This window comes from Delphinus delphis, chromosome 2 (assembly GCF_949987515.2).
Source record: "Delphinus delphis chromosome 2, mDelDel1.2, whole genome shotgun sequence".
NCBI classification, from domain to species: Eukaryota; Metazoa; Chordata; class Mammalia; order Artiodactyla; family Delphinidae; genus Delphinus; species Delphinus delphis.
Genome location: NC_082684.1, coordinates 25,700,838 through 25,722,772, shown reverse-complemented (window position 1 = coordinate 25,722,772; position 21,935 = coordinate 25,700,838). Strand labels below are relative to the sequence as shown.

At 41.3% G+C, this 21,935-nt stretch overlaps 1 protein-coding gene across 2 annotated transcripts in view; it reads right to left on the bottom strand.

Annotated features, from left to right (window-relative positions):
- Nucleotides 1-1,437: 1,437 nt before the first annotated feature.
- ALKBH1 (alkB homolog 1, histone H2A dioxygenase) overlaps nt 1,438-21,935 on the bottom strand; it is a 36,275-nt gene continuing 15,777 nt past the window's right edge. The window contains exons 4-7 of one of the 2 annotated variants that reach the window (XM_060004116.1): nt 19,650-19,740; nt 10,978-11,171; nt 9,902-10,145; nt 1,438-2,288 (exon numbers count right to left, since the gene is read on the bottom strand). In XM_060004116.1, the coding sequence (XP_059860099.1) occupies nt 2,283-2,288; nt 9,902-10,145; nt 10,978-11,171; nt 19,650-19,740 (535 nt within the window). In that variant the 3' untranslated portion in view covers nt 1,438-2,282. Of the gene's footprint in view, nt 2,289-6,285; nt 10,146-10,977; nt 11,172-19,649; nt 19,741-21,935 lie in introns of those variants that run through there. The other variant, XM_060004115.1, reaches the window with a different exon arrangement.

Here is a 21,935-nt window from a genome sequence, read left to right as displayed (position 1 = left end):
ACAAAGAAGCATTTGTGCCCCGGCCACCACTGTTCCTCTCTCTCTTATCTTCTTGGGCATCATGAAAGGGTTGGAGATGACGCACAAAGATTTATAAAGGAAGATGGAGATATGGCTCTGTGTTAGGAATGCAGGAAAGCATATGGACCCTGGCAGGCTTCCATGTGGACCTGTATGGGGGCTCTGCACTCATGTAGCCCTTTAAATTCCCTGGAGGGCTCTGTGCTGTCTGGGGGTGCTTTTGGAGTCCACATGATTGGCCGAGGTGTTGCAGGAAAGGGTATGAGCTTGGGTGTGTACGATGGGGAGGCAGGCGCAGGAATGGGCTTTGCTTCTGCAGAGGGATTTCTGCCAGAGGGGGTGGGTGCGTGGGTGGGTGTGTGTGTGTGTGTGTGTGTGTGTGTGTGTGTGCATCGCGGGGGCTGCTGACAGGGAGCTACATGTGCCTGAGTGTGGATGTGACCAAACTCAGGGATATGCTGCTGTTAAATGAAGCGAGGCATTGCCATGGCAACATAGCTCTCTGTTCCCAGCCAGATGCCAAGCCCTTAAATTATATTTTTCTGGCTGAAAGCGCCTCAATCACCTCTGGTCTCCCAAGCAATGGGGGTGCGGGGGCAGCAGATGCCTCATCTCCAACCTTTTCACAAAGCCCAAGAGGTAATAAGCAGGGGAGGTGACATGGGGGCACTGATGAATCTTGTCTGGGGAAGGCCCTGGGAGTAGCCTCTGGTGAAGGGGCTTGGGGACAGCCATGGATAGGCCCCCCCTTCTATTATCTCTGAGTCCAGTGATCTGGGGTTAACATTCTCCAGCACTTCATTCTAGAAGGAAATTTGTACAATGAATGTCAGTAGAGATGCCAATCATTTCTTCTGCTAATCATTTCCTTTCCTTCCACCCATTAGCCTTCCTTTGATTTTGATGAGCAAAGTATCCCTGTGTCCCTGGCCACAGCTGACCGGACAGGGGGAACATGTAGAATACCAAGCAGATTCTCCTCCAGCAGTGTGGATGGGGGTTAATTATCTACTTGCAAACAGCCTGGAAGGTTTAAGGTGCAACTTGGGGGCAGCTTTGTGTAAGTAAAGTCAGCAAAGAGGGTCTGCAGTCCCAGGAAGCAGACACAGGCAGAGGGAAGTCAAGACCAGAGAGGGTGGTTGAGGGAGGGAAATGTGGCAGTTGCTGTGGTCCACGGGTCTTTCCTGCTTCTGGTTCTCAGGGAGGCTCTGTGCATTTCCTGCCCTCAGATGCTTTTTGTAATTTGGTAAGTTTGTGTCTTGCAGTGGAATGGTCCCTGATTAAGGCATGAGGAGCACTTGGATAGGGTTTGGTTGATGATGCTGGAAGTGCCTTTTCTAGCCACATTCCCACTCAGGATAAGCAGTAAACTCCTCAAAAAAGGTTGCCTGGAAAATTTTCAGTTGTCCAACAGTATTTTATTGAGCAGCTATGTACCAAGCAGTATTCTAGATGTTAGGGAAATATCAGTGAACGAGACAGACGAGAACCTGCCCTTAGGGAGCTTGTTCTTTGGAGGACACATATAATAGAGTGAACAAAGGACATGATAGCAGACATTGCTAAGGGCTATGAACAAAACGAATGAATCATACAGAATCATAAACTATTAAGGTTTGAAAAAGTCCTCAAAAGTTTTCCAGATGCTTTTATTCCCACAAGACCAAAGAAACAAAAGAGATAATAAATGGCCTTTAGCCACACAGGAGGGTAGTGAAGCTACGTCCGGCTCATTCTTTGCCAGCTTTTATGTTCCTTCCTGTAGGAAGCCTTTCCCTTCCAGCTCTCTGTTACATGCCGCTCCTGTTGCACCTTGCACTTGGCTCATCACAGCATACTTTATTGCCTGTTTACAGAGGTATTTTTCCCACGTACTGTAGGACCTGAGGGCAGGAACAATGCCCATCGCATTCACATAACACAGTGACTCACACTGCATAGATGCTTAATAAAGTTGCTGGATTAATAAATAACAAGGGCTGCTGCTTGACAGACAGCAGCAACACTGATGTTTCTACAACTCCTGTAGGCAATTCTTCTACCATGTGACCCCTCCAAAGGCAGGAGTAGTTGGATAATGACACAGACACGGCATGGTTGTCTTCAGAGATAGGAGAAGACTCTTCCATGGCCAGAACCCAGGCAAGGCGGTTTGTTAACTCTTTTACAGCTGTTGAGATCGGAGCCTTCGGTGTTGAGCACCTCTTAAAAACGAAGGCAAAACGTTTAGGGCCTCTATCTGGTGGCTCTCAGGAAGTGCTTCATTCCTGTTGATGGGAGCAAATGGGAGCAGCCGGCCATCAGTTGGGCTCATTTTCAGGCCTAATCTCACTTTGGAGACAGGACAGTTAACATCTACCAAAAGGGAACACACACTGAACCCAGGAAAGGTACACGCGCACGAACACCCACCTGTGTGCCCCAACAGCAGGTTTTACCTCTCCTCCCTCTTCCCCTCACCTAATAAACGATAAATCTTAGGGCCCTGAGGACTTCAATGCTATCTAGCCAGCCATATCCCTAGAATACAGTAATCATTTTCAGGGGAGGACTGTGGCCCTCGCCAACCAGTTCAACCTTAAGGCTGACTGTTCACTGCCCTATAGCAAGCAAAGCCCACGCTGGTGTTTCCATGGCAGAGGTAGAACAGGGTTTCCAGGCGTGGCGAGCTGAGCTTAGGACAGACACAAACGTGACGGAGGCTGATTCTCTTGCCTGGATGGATAGGATCATACACTCCCTCGTCAGCCCATGGAGAATCCCAACCCAGAAACGAGAACTAAAGCCTTTGTGGGAGCAGCTGAAACTGGCTGCTTTCTGCATCACTTAACACAGTACCCGATCTTATTTATAATAGGAAACTTCCAGAGAGTTTGGAGATGTATTTCCTCCATTTTTCATTACTGCATATAATTCTTTATAGGGTTTGCCATGCATAATTAAAAAAATTATATGAATAATACATAAATATGTTCTTACAAAGAAATCAGACCTCACAAAAGCCTATAGAGTAAAAAGTCCCTTGTACCACCGCCCAGCCCCTCGCCTTCCCACTGTTATGTTTGGATGTATCTTTTCCCCCATCTTTACACACATGTACGTGCATATACAGGTAATAGTCTTGTTTACTTTTTACATTTTAATTCATACACTGTACATAGAGTTTTGCTATTTCATGTTTTTCAATAACCAATCTGTCTTGGAGCACTTTTTTTTTTTGGCCACTGTGTGGCGTGCGGGATCTTAGTTCCTGGACCAGAGTCCCCTGCGGTGGAAGCGCAGAGTCTTAACCACTGGACTGCCTGGCAAGTCCCTTGGAGCACTTTTCATGTCAGTACATTATTGTGAAGGGCTCCATAGTATTAATATTCCATAGTGTGTATGAACCATAATTCAAATAACTCTTTCCCTACTGATTAACATTTGGGTTGTTTCTAGTTTTCCACTATTTTGAACACTGTAATGAACATCTTTTTACACATATCATTGTGTCCCTGATAGGCATTTCTATAGGGGAGATACCTAGAATTGCTGCGTCAAAATTTAGCTAAACACTGATAATATAATAGCTTTATCAATGTAAATTTCATTTTCACACATCCCACCAACACTGGCATCCATCCATTCATTCAATATATATATAGTGAGAAACTACTATGTGCCAGGCACTGTTCTAGAAAACTAGGGCACACCTCTGCCTCAGGGCACTTAGAGTCTAGTGGTGGGAAACAATATTTTTTCCTTATTTCTTAAAAATAAGAAAAAAAGAAATTACTATTAAAAAGAAATTATTTCCTTATTTCCTATAATGAAGTTTTATGTCATAAATGCTATGGAAAATAGTGTGGTAAAGAAAATGAGGAATGGCAGTGGGGTTGAGATTTTGAATAGGATAGTGAAGGCAGGCCTCACCCCGGTGATTCTGAGCCTTCCTTGAAGGAAGTAAGTACAAATCTCAGAGAAGAGAGTGTTCTAGGCAAAGGCAAGTCCAGCTCAAAGGTCAGGTACGTGCTTGGTCTGTTCAGAGGGGCAGCAAGGAGGCCAGTGTAGCTTGAACAGAGTGGGCGAGAGGACCAAGAGAAAATGGGGGGCCAGAATGGCGAGGGACTGGTAGTCAACTAAAAGGGCTTTGGCTTTTACTCAGCGCAACAAGTGACATTAGAAAGTTTTGAGCACCAGAGTGACATGAGCTGCCTTAGGTGTTAACAGCCTCTCTCTGGCCATAGTTAAGAATAAACTATGAATAAACTGTAGGAGTAGAAGGTGGGGACAAGCATGGAAGAAGTCAGAAGGCTACTGCAATAATAATCCAGTTGACGGATGATAGTGGCCTGGGTCAGGGCGCTACAGGCAAAAAGAAGGGATTAGACTCTGGATACTTTGAGAGCAGAGCCATACTGACCATTAAGAAATAGGGTGGAAGTAAAAAGAACAGTCAAGAGGTTAAAATCTCCTTAAATTTTCCAAATAGATGGGTACAAACATCTAATTTACTTACGTCTCATTGCTTTAATTTGCATTTCCCTAATCCCTCCTTACCCTCCTCTTTCTCTTGGTTAACACTTGATTTCCTTACCAACAATCCTGCTTACTGGGTAGCCTTGCTGTTTAGGCCAAACTCTGAGATTAATTTCTCATTTTAGAAGAACAGCATTGCAGAGCTGGTAGGTAACACAGGATTACTTGGTCAAACCTCCTTAAAGGTGAGAAAACTGGGTTGCTCAAAAAGGTTAACTGAGGCTCAGTGGAGTGACTTATACAAGGTCACCCAGCTAAGTGTTGGAGCTTTACTAAAATTTAGCTTTCCTGATAACCACTCTATTTCACTTTCCATCGTCTATACCATCTTCTTAGAAATCTGTTTTTCCAATAAAACTAATTGAGAACCAACAAACTCATTTCCATGAGGGCTCAAATTTGGATAGGATAGTTGATCAAAAGGACTGTCAATAAAAATTTACTACGCAGGCTAAGAAACTAGATTTGCATTGCTTTTTCCACTGTAATCTTCGAAGCAGGAGAAAACAGGTGAGGTGTCTTTCCTGCCTAGCTCTGCCAGCCCCTCATTCACACTGAGATCAGTAATCATTCCTCGGGCTCCCTTCCACCTCATTACCATTCTAATTTGCCTTAGTATAATCTACCTAGGATATTAGGGTTTTATTTTTTTCCCCTGCTCTAATAAACCAACCTTTTAGATGAAGGGAAAACAGAAAAGGGGTAAGACCAGCTTATCTTAGTAAAAAAGGAATTGGGAAAATTAGAACGTGGCAAGCCAAGTCTTGCTGAGTTTGTCCTGTTCAGCACATCTCTGTCTCACTGCAGGCCTGGGATGCTTTAGGAAAAATCTGATGTAGGGTGCTGGAACCGGGCAAGAGGCTCTACTGAAATAATAAGGAAGCAGTAGTGAGAAGATCCATCTTAGCCAAATGAAAGGGCCTCAGACTGGAACGGAGCTGATGAGGGCAGTTAAAAAGGTGAGTGGACACTACAAAGCTGCTGCTGCTGAGTGCAGTGTGTGCCTTACCTGCCCCTTCCAAAAAAGCAACACAAAGGCCTTCTTCAAAAGAGCAGTTTGTGCTGGCGACAGAAAATTTGGGAGATGTAAGATTATAACCCTCCAGCCTTTTCTGTGCATACAAATTGTGCATACAAAAAGCACTGGTAAAATGCTTGTGCATTCTGTTAAGCTGTTTTTCTCAGTTAACATATTGAGCATTTCTTCTGATTACTGAATATGTCCCTAAAACGTGATTGATAGTGGTTATATAGTATCTTATTACATAAAATAGTTTCCTCCAACAAGCTCTTCTTTTTTTTTTTTTTTTTTTTTTTTTTTTTGCGGTACGCGGGCCTCTCACCGCTGTGGCCTCTCCCATTGCGGAGCACAGGCTCCGGACGCGCAGGCTCAGCGGCCATGGCTCACGGGCCCAGCCGCTCCGCGGCCTGTGGGATCTTCCTGGACTGGGGCACGAACCCGTGTGTCCCCTGCATCGGCAGGCGGACTCTCAACCACTGCGCCACCAGGGAAGCCCAACAAGCTCTTCTTGTTAGACAATGCTGATGTTCCTAGATTTGCATTCTAATATATTTCAGGTAGAGGCAGAATTACAAGGTAAAGGACTATTTTTTTTAATTGGAAAAAAAATTCAAGCATGTATTCTTTATTTAAAAAATGACTCAGGGACTTCCCTGGTGGCGCAGTGGTTAAGAATCCGCCTGCCAATGCAGGGGACACGGGTTTGAGCCCTGGTCCGGGAAGATCCCACATGCCGTGGAGCAACTAAGCCCATGTGCCACAACTACTGAGCCTGCGCTCTAGAGCCCGGGAGCCACAGCTACTGAAGCCCGCGTGCCACACTACTGAAGCCCGCGCGCCTAGAGCCCGTGCTCCGTAACAAGAGAAGCCACCGCATCACAACAAAGGGTAGCCCCCACTCGCCGCAACCAGGGAAAGCCTGCATGCAGCAACGAAGCCAACGCAGCCATAAATAAATAAATAAATTTATTTAAAAAAAAGACAAAAAAATTTTCAATGTAAAAAAAAATAGAAATACAGAAAAGCACAAATAGAAGAAACATCAACTATAATCCCACTATCATTCACACTTTGGTATACCTATCCTTCCAGTTTTAAAAAAATATATAAACAATCTATACAGAATTAGGTTACTATGCATGGTTTCATAACTGGGTTTTCTCATTAAACACAAGTATTTCCTCATATCTTTACTTGTTCTTCCAAAACATGAATTTTAATGGCTATAGTTTTCCTCTGTATGGTTATGTCATTTCCACTAGGATATAAGCACCACAAAAGCGGGTACTTTGTGCAAATCAAAGAACAGTGCTCAATAACCATTTATTGAACACATACATGAATTTAATCAACTCCTTGTTGCTGGACATTGAGCTTATTTCAAACTGACTATTACATTCTTATACAAAAATCTTGCAGACAGCTCTAATTACTTCCTTAGACTCAACTAGAAGTGAAATTTATTGTGTCAAATGGTACACATTTTAGAACATTATTAGGATGACCATATAATTTATCATCAAACCAGAATCCTTCTGAGAGGAAAAGGGAACATCATTCAGGCCTGCCCTGGCCCAACTGGGATGTACAACAGAATTACAGGTTACATGATGCCAAACTGAGCCTTAAAGGTTATATAGCAAGTTACACTGCCACTTGCAGAGCATGAGTGCCAGTTTCCCCAGACCTAACATTTGTGACTCCACTCTTAATATCATATACATCCTAGAACACAGAGTATCTACCCTGGCATTTTTGATATAAAATAATAAAGAAAACAAAATATCTTCCCCTTGATGTTTTCTCTTGGTTTCAGGCTCCTTTCTAGGGGTCTTGTTTCCTTTCTAGATGTTGGCAAATGTTTGCTGTACAGCCTGGATCATATCTTTTAGACTTTGTTGCAATTATTCAACTCTGTCATTTTAGCATGAAAGCAACCACAGATAATCTGGTAATGAATTAGTGTGGCTGTGTTCCAATAAAACTATTTATGGACACAGAAACTTGAATTTCATATAATTTTCATGTGTCACTAATATTATTCTTCTGAGTTTTTCCCCCCACCAGTTAAGAATGTACAAATGATTCTTAGTCCATGGGCAGTACAAAAACAGAGGGTAGCTCACAGTTTGCTGACACCTGACTTAGAAAACATCTGGTAGACAACTAAAACAAACTTGGTGGTGGGGGGGGGATCATCCTCATTTAAATGTAGAAAAATCACCAACTTTTCCTTTTTCCTTGAGCTGTATCATTTCTGCTGTCAAAGTATAGTTGCATTATATACATCTTCAACTATATGTGCCTCACAGAAATATACATAAAAACGAGAGAAGTGAACTGTGCAAACAATTCTGCTCAACCCTCTCCACCCCACAAATGAGTCCAGGAGCACATCCCTAGAGGAAGCGTGGGCTGGGAGACAGGAGTCTTCCATCCTCTTGGCTGGCCTCAGTTTCCACAAGCTTCTCACAGCATACATATCTTGCTTGATGGAGTGTGAGTTTACAGCTGGAACATGTATTTTTTGTAAAATATTGACCCTGAACACAAGGCAATACCTTCATCTGATAACTGACTAAAGAGCAATCTTCTAATGCTGAAAGATAAGCTGACTGCTGGATTTATTAAATGACATGTGTTGGTGTTCAGTGGGTCACATATAACGTACACAGTGTTCATATAATGTACATTATTAAAAATTTAAGGGATTTTTCCAGTGGTAATTTTAATTATATAAAATTATCCTATCACGAACGAATTTTAGAACCTATGTATGTACACATAAAGGATGAACCTGTTAACTTTTATTCCTTCAAACAAAAAAAAACCTACCAAGGATTACAATATAAACTCAATATTCAACACTCGTAAGAAAAAAAAGGCAGGACAGAGGAGAAATGCAAATTTGGCAAGTCATGTCGCAAGCAGCAGGTATCAAAGCAGCTTCTGGTCAGTCGTCCACACAAACAAATAAGCCAGAATGTTTCTAAGAGTCCAGATAGTAATAAAATATTGGCAATATTATGTTTCTAGAAAGGAGCACTAAATTTCCATTATTGTTTGAAATAGCAATATCCATCTAGGAAGATGGTAATAAATATTTTCATTTTATGAGTGAGGAAACTGAGGCCCACCGAGACAAGGTAACTTAAAGGCTCAGGGTGTACCAAGGTGAACTGGTGGGGGTACACAGATTAAACGCAGTGCTTCATGCATTTTCCATACTGTCTACAATACCAAAAACAGCAGTGACTGGAATATCAAGGAATATTCTCTCCTGTGAGACAGCCACAAAGAATACTTAGGGCAGAAACAGCTAGAAGGCTTCAATAGCATGAATACAGCAAGTGAAAATAGGAAAAAAACGAATCCCAGAATCACTTACCCTCAAACATAGATACAGATCTTTAATTTAAAACTGAGTAAGTTTATTCATGGGGAAAACAGTTACAGAATACCCTTATGACTTTTTTAGTCCAACAATTAAAATTGCATTTAAAAGCCAACGGGCAGAGTTTATTTACAGACCTGAAAGACATCTGGAGAAACTACTGTCCCTCTTTCCTTGGGTTTATATACATTTACCCTTTAGGCAAGAGAGATAACTGTGATTGTCTTTTCTAGGAGATGCGATTTCCAGTTCCACTGTCTTAAGTGTATAGGATTTTTCTGTGAAGGCCAGAGAAGATCAAAGAATTTGGTGTTGACTGGAAGAATTAAGAAGGTAAGACTAATGGTTGGTTCATGGAACCACAAATCACTAGATGGGGTGGTGGAAGGGGAATTATGTTTCCCATCAATAAAACCTGAGGTATTTAAAGATTCCACAGACATGGAAATTCACGTCTACCTTGCTCAGAGATAACGGCGAGGCTGAGAAGGCTGTTGTGGGAGCTCATACCTCCTTGGACTTCGCACATACGTTAGTGCCAAAACCTAACCGGGACTGGATCATGTCAAGCACTTCTCTGACCGAAGTGGTTAATCAGTTTTCTCTTCAGGATGGGTTCCAAGGCAACAGTGTGATCAATGATGAGTTTTTCCCTGTCTCTGGTTTTGGCCTGTCTTTGTGCTAAGTCTGCGGCAATACAAAACAGCACGGTCATTTACTGTTAAGACCTGCCTGAGTAAAAGAGTGGGGCTCTCCAAGTCTCAGCAGTCAGGGTTTAACCTAGCTCATTTTACTTGGCTGTTCTCATCATCCAGATGGCAGGAACCCTCTGGGGTGATGTCTCTTTTATTCTCCTCCATGAGTTCCAAAGGGAAGTCCTGACCTATGGCCAGCACCTGCCGGACAGTCATGTTAACACGAGCAGTTTTCAAGTAGCTGGCACACACCTGCCAGTCCTCCACAGAACAGGGCTCCACCACTGAGTCTCTGGGGAGGTCAGCTGGGAGAGGCGTCTCTAGGCAGCAAGGCAAGCTTTCCCCTTCCAGACTGGGAAGGACCCTAGGGACTGCATGGTTCAACAGGCGGCTGAAACCTGACATAACCATGATGTCACCACTGTGCAAAAACATGGGGGTGGGCGCTTCATCTCTTTTGAGGCCACCCAGGAGAAAGATGGCAGACTGTCCGAAGCTATAAAAAAAAAAGTAAAACAATACGAATAGTAAGTTTCTGTTACTAGCCATGACTGAGAAAGTTACTGCCCACTGCTTTATTTTTTGGTTGCACTGTGCACCTTGTGGGATCTTAGTTCCCTGACCAGGGATTGAACCTGGGTCCACAGCAGTGAAAGCATCAAGTCCTAACCACTGGACCACCAGGGAAGTCCCAATCCTCCTTTTTATACCATGCTAAGATCCTTCTTTTCTGGCTTGTGTCTATGAGCGACCAGCCCATGATCTGTTATTTAAACTTATTATAGCCCAGAGAACTGCTGCAAAATAAAATCTGAAGCAATTAAATAAGCAAATTAAAATTTATTTGGGTCCTTTAATATATATTTATAATTCCTGTTCACTTTAAAGATAAGGCAATTAATAAAAGATTCTGTTCCTGCACTTTCCTCATGAGATACAGGTGCAGTACTTTGCAGAAATATAAACTTACATTTAGGGAGAAAAGGAGAGTAAACTTTTCAGGCTTCTGTGCTTTGCTCTCCTCTATTCCAAAAAGGTTGCTCACTTTGCCTTATGGCCTCTACCACTTATCTATTCCACAGACACTGACAATACCTCTCATTATAAGACAGACTCCATGCATCTTAAACAGAAATATTCATTGTAATTTGGTCATTACTCGAAAAGGACTAGGCTAATTTTACTTATGATACATGGCTAAGATGCCCAGAAGTGAAAGATTATAGAGTCCAACCATTTAAAAAATCTAATGTTTTATTTAAGCTTAAAAGTGCTTTAGAAAAAGGAATGAACTGATAAGTAATTCAAAATCCCTAGACCCAACTTACCTGAACGAAAGCAGGGGTTTGGAGTGATCTAGTTCAGATTTGTCTACATGGATTCCTAGTGTGGAGTCTAATCGGTAGTAATTCAGGATACCTGCTTCAGCTCGGAAACCCTGAAATCCACAGGCAGCGGCTACTTGCTCTGAGAGGAAAGCCAGGTCAGAAGGGAAAGGTGTATAATGATCTGCTGAGTATTTCTTTGATAAAAGTAGGGAGAATAAGAAAAATAAACAATGATCTCAGGAAAATAGGAAAGTGTGGCATAAGATTAATTACCACTTTAAAATCATCTAATTTACATGTAATATATTGATTGATTGATTTACAATGTTGTGTCAGTTTCTGCTGTACAGCAAAGTGACTCAGTTATACCTATGTATACATTCTTTTTTTTTTTTTTTTTCGGTATGCAGGCCTCTCACTGTTGTGGCCTCTTCCGTTGCGAAGCACAGGCTCTGGACGCACAGACTCAGCGGCCATGGCTCACGGGCCCAGCCGCTCCGCAGCATGTGGGATCTTCCTGGACCGGGGCACGAACCCGTGTCCCCTGCATTGGCAGGCGGACTCTCAACCACTGTGCCACCAGGGAAGCCCTACATTCTTTTTAATATTCTTTTCCACTATGGTTTATCACAGGATACGGAATATAGTTCCCTGTGCTATACAGTAGGACCTTGTTGTTTATCCATTCTCTATATAATAGTCTGCATCTGCTGACCCTAAACTTCCAATCCCTCCCTCCCCCATGGCAACCACAAGTCTGTTCTCTATTACATGTAATATTAATATAGCATGATTTACCCATCCCTCAAATACTATAGCCAGTTTGATTTTGGACCCCTCAGCCTGCAATGTAGTTTCATGTGATTTCACTGGTCAATCTGATGGGATGACATGCTCAAAACATCTGAATTTAAACCGACTTACACTGTGGTCAATGCACGACCTTAAAATGGAAGTAATTTTCAGCAATTTACCCCCTGAACTGCCTCTATTTTTTGTACCTAAGGATCATAAATATCCTTTTTCTCTTAAAAAACAAAAAAACAAAGGCCAGAATACTCTCTCTACAAAACATATACAATTTCGGAGAATGACAAGGCAGCAGCCTCCTACGCAGATGAGGCTGACGGCTAGTCTGGCTATGTAAGCCAGCAGCATCCTGATCTCTTCCTTGGGCTGATGCTCCTCTCTCATTCCTCCCGTTACTCAGTCAACCTCAAATCTGATTAGAAAATCCACTTTTGTCTCACATCCCCACTAGTATTGACTAGCTGGAGCAATGGTCATGGCTCTGGAGAGATGTGAGGTTCTTTTTTTTTTTGTGTCTTCAGTAAGTGATTATTACTGGGACAAAAGACAATTTGGTACACATCTGCTCCAAAGCACAGAGGATTCTATACAGCAGAAACAATCCATTAACAGGAATGCGAACAGTAACACCAACTAGAAACCTATCACACACACACTAATCTTTCATCCACATTTTAAAAAATGGGCTTCAGTATATTTTTGTTATTTCAGTATGTTAACAATATACTTATTTCCTGTTTCTTTCTCTTCCTCTTCCTCATTTTTCTTTATTAGTCATCAATTTTATACATATTAGTGTATACATGTCAATCCCAATCTCCCAATTCATCACACCCCCACCCCTGCCCCCCCGCCGCTTTCCCCCCTTGGTGTCTATACGTTTGTTCTCTGCATCTGTGTCTCAATTTCTGCCCTGCAAACTGGTTCATCTGTACCATTTTTCTAGGTTCCACATATATGCGTCAATATACGACATTGGTTTTTCTCTTTCTGACTTACTTCACTCTGTATGACAATCTCTAGATCCATCCACGTCTCAACAAATGACCCAATTTCATTCCTTTTTATGGCTGAGTAATATTCCATTGTATATATGTACCACATCTTCTTTATCTATTCGTCTGTCTATGGGCATTTAGGTTGCTTCCATGACCTGGCTATTGTAAATAGTGCTGCAAGGAACACTGGGGTGCATGTGTCTTTTTGAATTATGGCTTTCTCTGCGTATATGCCCAGTAGTGGGATTGCTGGATCATATGGTAATTCTATTCTTAGCTTTTTTTTTTTTTTTTTTGCGGTACACAGGCCTCACTGCTGTGGCCTCTCCTGTTGCGGAGCACAGGCTCCAGACACGCAGGCTCAGAGGCCATGGCCCATGGGCCCAGCTGCTCTGCGGCATGTGGGATTTTCCAGGACCGGGGCACGAACCCACGTCCCCCCCATCGGCACGGGGACTCTCAACCACTGTGCCACCAGGGAAGCCCCTATGCTTAGCTTTTTAAGGAACCTCCATACTGTTCTGCATAGTGGCTGTATCAATTTACATTCCAACAGTTCAAGAGGGTTTCCTTTTCTCCACACCCTCTCCAGCATTTGTCGTTTGTAGATTTTCTGATGATGCCCAGTCTAACTGGTGTGAGGTGATACCTCATTGTAGTTTTGATTTGCATTTCTCTAATAATTAGTGATGTTGAGTAGCTTTTCATGTGCTTCTTGGCCATCTGTCTTCTTTGGAGAATGTCTATTTAGGTCTTCTGCCCATTTTTGGATTGGATTGTTTGTTTTTTTAATATTGAGCTGCATGAGCTGTTTATATATTTTGGAGATTAATCCTTTGTCTGCTGACTTGTTTACAAATATTTTCTCCCATTCTGAGGGTTGTCTTCTAGTCTTGTTTATGGTTTCCTTTGCTGTGCAAAAGCTTTGAAGTTTCATTAGGTCCCATTTGTTTATTTTTATTTCCATTACTCTAGGAGGTGGATCAAAAAAGATCTTGCTGTGATTTATGTCAAAGAGTGTTCTTCCTATGTTTTCCTCTAAGAGTTTTATAGTGTCTGGACTTACATTTAGGTCTCTAATCCATTTTGAATTTATTTTTGTGTATGGTGTTAAGGAGTGTTCTAATTTCATTCTTTTTACATGTAGCTGTCCAGTTTTCCCAGCACCACTTATTGAAGAGACTGTCTTTTCTCCATTGTACATCCTTTCCTCCTTTGTCATAGATTAGCTGACCATAGGTGCATGGGTTTATCTCTGGGCTTTCTATCTTGTTCCATTGATCTATATTTCTGTTTTTGTGCCAGTACCATATTGTCTTGATTACTGGAGCTTTATAGTATAGTCTGAAGTCAGGGAGTTTTATTCCTCCAGCTCTGCTTTTTTCCCTCAAGACTGCTTTAGCTATTCGGGGTCTTTTTTGTCTCCATACAAATTTTAAGAATTTTTGTTCTAGTTCTGTAAAAAATGCCATTGGTAATTTGATAGGGATTCCATTCAATCTGTAGATTGCTTTGGGTAGTAGAGTCATTTTCACAATGTTGTTTCTTCCAATCCAAGAACATGGTATATCTCTCCATCTGTTCGTATCATCTTTAATTTCTTTCATCAGTGTCTTATAGTTTCCTACATACAGGTCTTTTGTCTCCCTAGGTAGGTTTATTCCGAGGTATTTTATTCTTTTTGTCGCAATGGTAAATGGGAGTGTTTCCTTAATATCTCTTTCAGATTTTTCATCATTAGTGTATAGGAATGCAAGAGATTTCTGTGCATTAATTTTGTATCCTGCAACTTTACCAAATTTATTGATTAGCTGTAGTAGTTTTCTGGTGGCATCTTTAGGATTCTCCATGTATAGTATCATGTCATCTGCAAAGAGTGACAGTTTTACTTCTTCTTTTCCAATTTGGATTCCTTTTATTTCTTTTTCTTCTCTGATTGCTGTGGCTAGGACTTCCAAAACTATGTTGCATAATAGTGGCAAGAGTGGATATCCTTGTCTTCTTCCTGATCTTAGAGGAATTGCTTTCAGTTTTTCACCATTGAGAATGATGTTTGCTGTGGGTTTGTCGTATATGGCCTTTATTATGTTGAAGTAGGCTCCCTCTATGCCCACTTTCTGGAGAGATTTTATCATAAATCAGTGTTGAATTTTGTCAAAAGCTTTTTTTGCTTCTACTGAGATGATCATATGGTTTTTCCTTCAATTTGTTAATACAGTGTATCACATTGATTGATTTGTGTATGTTGAAGAATCCTTGCATCCCTGGGATAAATCCCACTTGATCATGGTGTACGATCCTTTCAATGTGTTGTTGGATTCCGTTTGCTAGTACTTTGTTGAGGAGTTTCACATCTATATTCATCTGTGATATTGGTCTGTAATTTTTCTTTTTTTGTAGTGTCTTTGTCTGGTTTTGGTATCAGGGTGATGGTGGCCCCATAGAATGAGTTTGGGAGTGTTCCTTCCTCTTCCATTTTTTGGAAGAGTTTGAGAAGGATGGGTGTTAGCTCTTCTCTAAGTGTTTGATAGAATTCACCTGTGAAGCCATCTGGTCCTGGACTTTTGTTTGTTGCAAGATTTTTAATCACAGTTTCAATTTCATTACTTGTAACTGCTTTTGCTGCATCCCACAGGTTTTGGATTGCCGTGTTTTCATTGTCATTTGTCTCTAGGTATTTTCTGATTTCCTCTTTGACTACTTCAGTGATCTCTTGGTTATTTAGTAACATATTGTTTAGCCTCCATGTGTTTGTGAGTTTTACATTTTTTCCCTGTAATTCATTTCTAATCTCATAGTGTTGTGGTCAGAAAAGATGCTTGATATGAGTTAATTTTTTAAAAATTTACTGAGGCTGGATTTGTGACCCAAGATGTGATCTATACTGGAGAATGTTCTGTGTGCACTTGAGAAGAAAGTGTAATCTGTTGTTTTTGGATGGAATGTCCTATAAATATCAATTAAATCTATCTGTTCTATTGTGTCATTTAAACCTTGTGTTTCCTTATTTATTTTCATTTTGGATGATCTGTCCATTGGTGTAAGTGAGGTGTTAAAGTCCCCCACTATGATTGTGTTACTGTCGATTTCCTCTTTTATAGCTGTTAGCAGTTGCCTTATGTATTGAGGTGCTCCTATGTTGGGCGCATATATATTCATAATTGTTATATCTTCTTCTTGGATTGATCTCTTGATCATTATGCAGTTTCCTTCCTTGTCTCTTGTAACATTCTTTATTTTAAAGTCTATTTTATCTGACATGAGTATTGCTACTCCAGTTTTCTTTTGATTTCCATTTGCATGGAATATCTTTTTCCATCCCCTCACTTTCAGTCTGTATGTGTCCCTATGTCTGAAGTGGGTCTCTTGTAGACAGCATATAGATGGGTCTTGTTTTTGTATCCATTCAGCGAGCCTGTGTCTTTTGGTTGGAGCATTTAATCCCTTCACATTTAAGGTAGTTATTGACATGTATGTTCCTATGACCATTTTCTTAATTGTTCTGGGTTTGTTTTCGTAAGTCCTTTTCTTCTCTTGTGTTTCCCACTTAGAGAAGCTCCTTTAGCATTTGTTGTAGAGCTGGTCTGGTGGTGCTGAATTCTCTTAGCTTTCGCTTGTCTATAAAGCTTTTGATTTCTCCATCGAATCTGAATGAGATCCTTGCCGGGTAGAGTAATCTTGGTTGTAGGTTATTCCCTGTCATCACTTTAATTATATCATGCCATTCCCCTCTGGCTTGTAGAGTTTTTGCTGAGAAATCAGCTGTTAACCTTATGGGAGTTCCCTTGTATGTTATTTGCCGTTTTTCCCTTGCTGCTTTCAATAATTTTTCTTCATCTTTAATGTTTGCCAATTTGATTACTATGTGTCTCGGTGTGTTTCTCCTTGGGTTTATCCTGTATGGGACTCTCTACGCTTCCTGGACTTGGTGGCTATTTCCTTTCCCATGTTAGGGAAGTTTTTGACTATAATCTCTTCAAATATTTTCTTGGGTCCTTTCTCTCTCTCTTCTCCTTCTGGGACCCCTATAATGCGAATGTTGTTGCGTTTAATGTTGTCCCAGAGGTCTCCTAGGCTGTCTTCATTTCTTTTCATTCTTTTTTCTTTATTCTGTTCCGCAGCAGTGAATTCCACCATTCTGTCTTCCAGTTCGCTTATCTGTTCTTCTGCCTCAGTTATTCTGCTATTGATTCCTTCTAGTGTAGTTTTCATTTCAGTTATTGTATTGTTCATCTGTTTGTTTGCTCTTCAATTCTTCTAGGTCTTTGTTAAACATTTCTTGCATCTTCTCGATCTTTGCGCCCATTCTTTTTCCGAGGTCCTCGATCATCTTCACTACCATTCTGAATTCTTTTTGTGGAAGGTTGCCTATCTCCACTTCATTTAGTTGTTTTTCTGGGGTTTTATCTTTTTCTTTCATCTGGTACATAGCCCTCTGCCTTTTCATCTTGTCTATCTTTCTGTAAATGTGGTTTTTTTCCCCACAGGCTACAGGATTGTAGTTCTTCTTGCTTCTGCTGTCTGCCCTCTGGTGGATGAGGCTATCTAAGAGGCTTGTGCAAGTTTCCTGATGGGAGGGACTGGTGGTGGGTAGAGCTGGCTGTTGCTCTGGTGGGCAGAGCTCAGTGAAACTTTAATCGGCTTGACTGCTGATGGGTGGAGCTGGGTCGCCCCTCCCACCCCGCCCCGAATTGGTTTTCTGGCCTGAGGCGACCCAACACTGGAGACTACCTGGGCTGTTTGTTGGGGCTAATGGCGGACTCTGGGAGGGCTCACACCAAGGAGTACTTCCCAGAACTTCTGCTGGCAGTGTCCTTGTCCCCACGGTGAGCCACAGCCAACCCCCGCCTCTGCAGGAGACCCTTCAACAGTAGCAGGTACGTCTGGTTCAGTCTCCCCTGGGGTCACTGCTCCTTCCCCTGGGTCCCAATGTGTACACTACTTTGTGTATGCCCTGCAAGAGTGCAGTCTCTATTTCCCACAGTCCTGTCAAAGTCATGCAATCAAATCCCACTAGCCTTCAAAGTCTGATTCTCTAGGAATTTCTCCTCCCGTTGCCAGACCCCCAGGTTGGGAAGCCTGACGTGGGGCTCAGAACCTTCACTCCAGTGGGTGGACTTCTGTGGTATAAGTGTTCTCCAGTCTGTGAGTCACCCACCCAGCAGTTATGGGATTTGATTTTACTGTGAGTACACCCCTCCTACCATATCATTGTGGTTTCTCCTTTGTCTTTGGATGTGGGGTATCTTTTTTTGGTGAGTTCCAGTGTCTTCCTGTCGATGATTGTCCAGCAGCTAGCTGTGATTCTGGTGTTCTCACAAGAGCGAGTGAGAGCATGTCCTTCTACACCAGCGTCTTGGTTCAGGGCTGAGAAGTGAGCTTTAACTTTTCATTAAGAAAGACTTTTCTGAAAAGTCTTTGATGGATGGCCAAGCCTTTTCAGTTGGAATGTGTTTTACTTTTTTCTTCTTTTCCTGAACTGCATATGAGAGCTCCTATTTAATTTCTGAAAACTAACGGTGTAGTTAGAGAACTTTAAGGTTTTCTCTAACATTTTGTTTTAGTCCTTCAGAAGACCAGCCACTTAGAGCTCTTATTCTATCACTAGATTGCCTCTGCTATAATATAAGAATTACCTTTTTGGGCTTTCATCCCTATCCAAACTGTCTATGTACTACTCTTCTTTCTTAATTCTCTTTCTCTTTTTCTGATTACCCTTTCAGTGCTTTTGATAATTTTCACTCCATGTTTTTCTTAGTAAATGAGGCTAACTTATTCCTTGGAGAATAACAATATCTACAGTAAAATTCATATCATAAAAAACAATAAGCTAACATTTATGGTGTTAATACATTTAACTGCTTAGAATAGCCAGGTACTGTTGTTAATACTACAAAGGTGTTAATCATTTAATCCTCACAACCACCTTATGAGGGAGGCACTATCCATATTGAAGGCAAGATTCAAATCCAAGGTGTCTAACCCAAAGAAAACCACATGGCCATTTCCCCAAATACAGATGTCTAGTTTTCCATTAAATCTATATCACTGAAAATAAGAATTTTATCATGAATAGTTCTGAGCAACATTTACCATTATTTTGAGTAGTTAACATATTTATTAATGAGCTGGGTTGACTGAAACTATGGAGCTCTTAAAAAGTAACTGATTAGTAGGAAGATGGTCTATACTAATTTGCTTTATTCAGTTTACTCTCAGAATTAGTCCTTCCACTTGGTGGCAAACATATCATTGCGAAAAGAAGCACTGAGATGCCAGCGATAAAGGAGGCGTTTTCTGAATCGTAGGGGTCACAAAAGAAGAAATTGTACCTCAGGAAAACATGGAACTTTGTTAACTGTAGGACATTCTTTCCCATCTCTCTCCTGCTCAGACCTTATACAGCAGTCAAAGGCGTCTAGATCTTGGAAGTTCTTTTGTGAGTTGATGGAAGAGAATACCAGAAGCACATGGAGCTTCTTTTACTCCAGGCACATATTATGTAGAAAATAAATGATCAACAAACACTAAATAATAATGGAAATAAAGATTGTAATTGAGAACTGCTCTTGAATACAGTAAAGAAAAATCTGTATCCCTGAAACCTCCCCAGAAGAAGCACCAATGACTTCTGATAAAATAATATAACCTGAGAACATATGAAAAAGTAATTTTCTCTTGATAAATTATTCACTCCTCTCGAGATACCATATCAAGAGGATTTTAGGAGGGAATAAATGAAAGAAATCCTTCCACATATGTATAATCTGATACTTTAAGCTTGGCCAGGAAGAAGTCAAACTATGTGGGCCCAAAAAGAATAAAAATGGAAAAACAATGGAATTAGCAAGAAAATTTTAATACCTTATTGTCCCAGTTATAATGGTAGCCTAGGGTCACCCAGCGCAGTTTCTCTAGTAAACTTCGGGGTCTCCGTTTATTCACTTCTTTATACCTGCAAAGATTGGAGACAAAAATGATTTATTCACTTCAAATGGCAGCAATAGCCTGTTGTATGGATCCTGGAGTCTAAATTTGGTATTCTATATAAGCTGTTAGCCAAGACCTCCACAGGGGAAATTAGAACAGAAATGAGTTGACCAAGAATACAATACTACTGGGGCTTCCCTGGTGGTGCAGTGGTTGAGAATCTGCCTGCCAATGCAGGGGACACGGGTTCGAGCCCTGGTCTGGGCGGATCCCACATGCTGCGGAGCAACTGGGCCCACGAGCCACAACTACTGAGCCTGCGCGTCTGGAGCCTGTGCTCCGCAGCAAGAGAGGCCGCGACAGTGAGAGGCCCGCGCACTGTGATGAAGAGTGGCCTCCGTTCGCCACAACTAGAGAAAGTCCTCTCACAGAAACGAAGACCCAACACAGCCAAAAATAAATAAATTTATAAAAAAAGAATACAATACTACTAAAACACATGTTAGCATTTCTAATTTCTAATCGTTGGTTCTAAATCCTCTGCTGAATGGGATCAATTTTAAACGTCGAGTTTCCAGCATCTCAATAATAATTAAACAAAATGACAACAGAAATGCCTTTACCAGTCCATGGGAAATGGGACAAAGAGCCCTACAGATAACCGAAAATTTGGCTAACAGAACATGTTCAATTTGGTTTGCTAAAAGCAGGACGTGATTAATTACAGCTATCAACTATGTCTAGAATAATGGCGGCTTCCCAGAATTGCAATTTGGGGAAAAAACATTTGGCAAAATACAGTATACAATCAAAAATTACTGGTTTAACATGACTTCTTTAACCCCATATAACAACTTAGATAACTGAGGCCCAGCTAACAATTAAGGGCCACTGTAATTGATTTGGTTTCTGACATTCCCTTATTCAAACCACAGGAGGTTTCTGTAAAATGGAGGTATCATTTCTGTAATTATACCTTGTTTAATCAAATCTATGGGATTAACTACTCTTTTTCTTTTTTTTTTTGGCCGCGCTGCATGGCTTGCGGGATCTTAGTTCCCCGACCAGGGATTGAACCCAGGTCATTTGTCAGTGAAAGCACGGAGTCCTAACCACTGGACCATCAGGGAATTCCCTAACTACTCTCCTTCTAAAGAGGAAGATTGTTTGATTTACCTCTAAGTATCTAAAAATACAAGAATGCTAGGTCTAATCATTTTATTTAGTTTGTTTTTTCTATGTAATTTACATCATTAATGAATCAAAAAAATTTTTTGGGGGGTCTAGGAACCACTGCTCTTTAAAAAAGAAAAGATTAGGCTGCTTTAAGGAGTTTATATTTTGACAGGAGATGACAGATAAGTATAAGAAATGAGGGGAAAATTTAAGGCAGTATAAAATTTGGCACTAAACTGAATAGCACAAGACTTGGAGGGCCACTAGAATTAAGAAAAAGCAGAGCTCAAAGTCAACTGTCTAATCAGTTAAGGCTTCATGGCAGAGTTGGGGAGTTGAGTATGGCATTGAAGAATGGTCAGCATTTAAACAAGGAGTGATGCAATAGGCAATATAGGCACAAAGCATGAACAGAAGCCAAGGATTTATTACAGGCTCACACTGTAAGTGGCACTCATTTTGAGGTCTGACAAAGTTTACAGAATAGATGCTATCTGTGCTCAAAGAGTTTACATTCTAAGGAGATTGCCACACAGACATACATCAAGACCAGTAACTCAATAAAAAGAATGGATCAAACACTGATATATTTAGGACAGCTGTGAAGAAAGAAGCATAGCAGGTCCGACTGCTATCCTCTGAAAGCACTGCATATTAGGTTGGCCCTTGGCAAGAATCTGGAACTCGGATTCTGGGGAGGTTCACACCATTGCCAGAACTCACTGTGCCTACATTGTCTGTATAAACAATACAGTTCATGCTGAACACCTGCCTCCCTTCTGGGAGTCTGAATTTTTGTCAGGCAGAGACTGCCTATGTGCCATCCCCTAGTAAAAATCTGGGCACTGAGCTTCTTTAAATCATACTGATGCTGCTGGTCCAGGAACCACACTTTTCTAGCCAAAATTAAAAAACAAAACACCTTCTCTTTCTAGCTCAATAAGAGATCATTTTATTCTTGACAAAGAACCCCAAATCAGATTGATCTGTACAAATAAAGATAACAAGGCAGCTCTGAAAACTTGACGGCATTTTAGACATTTG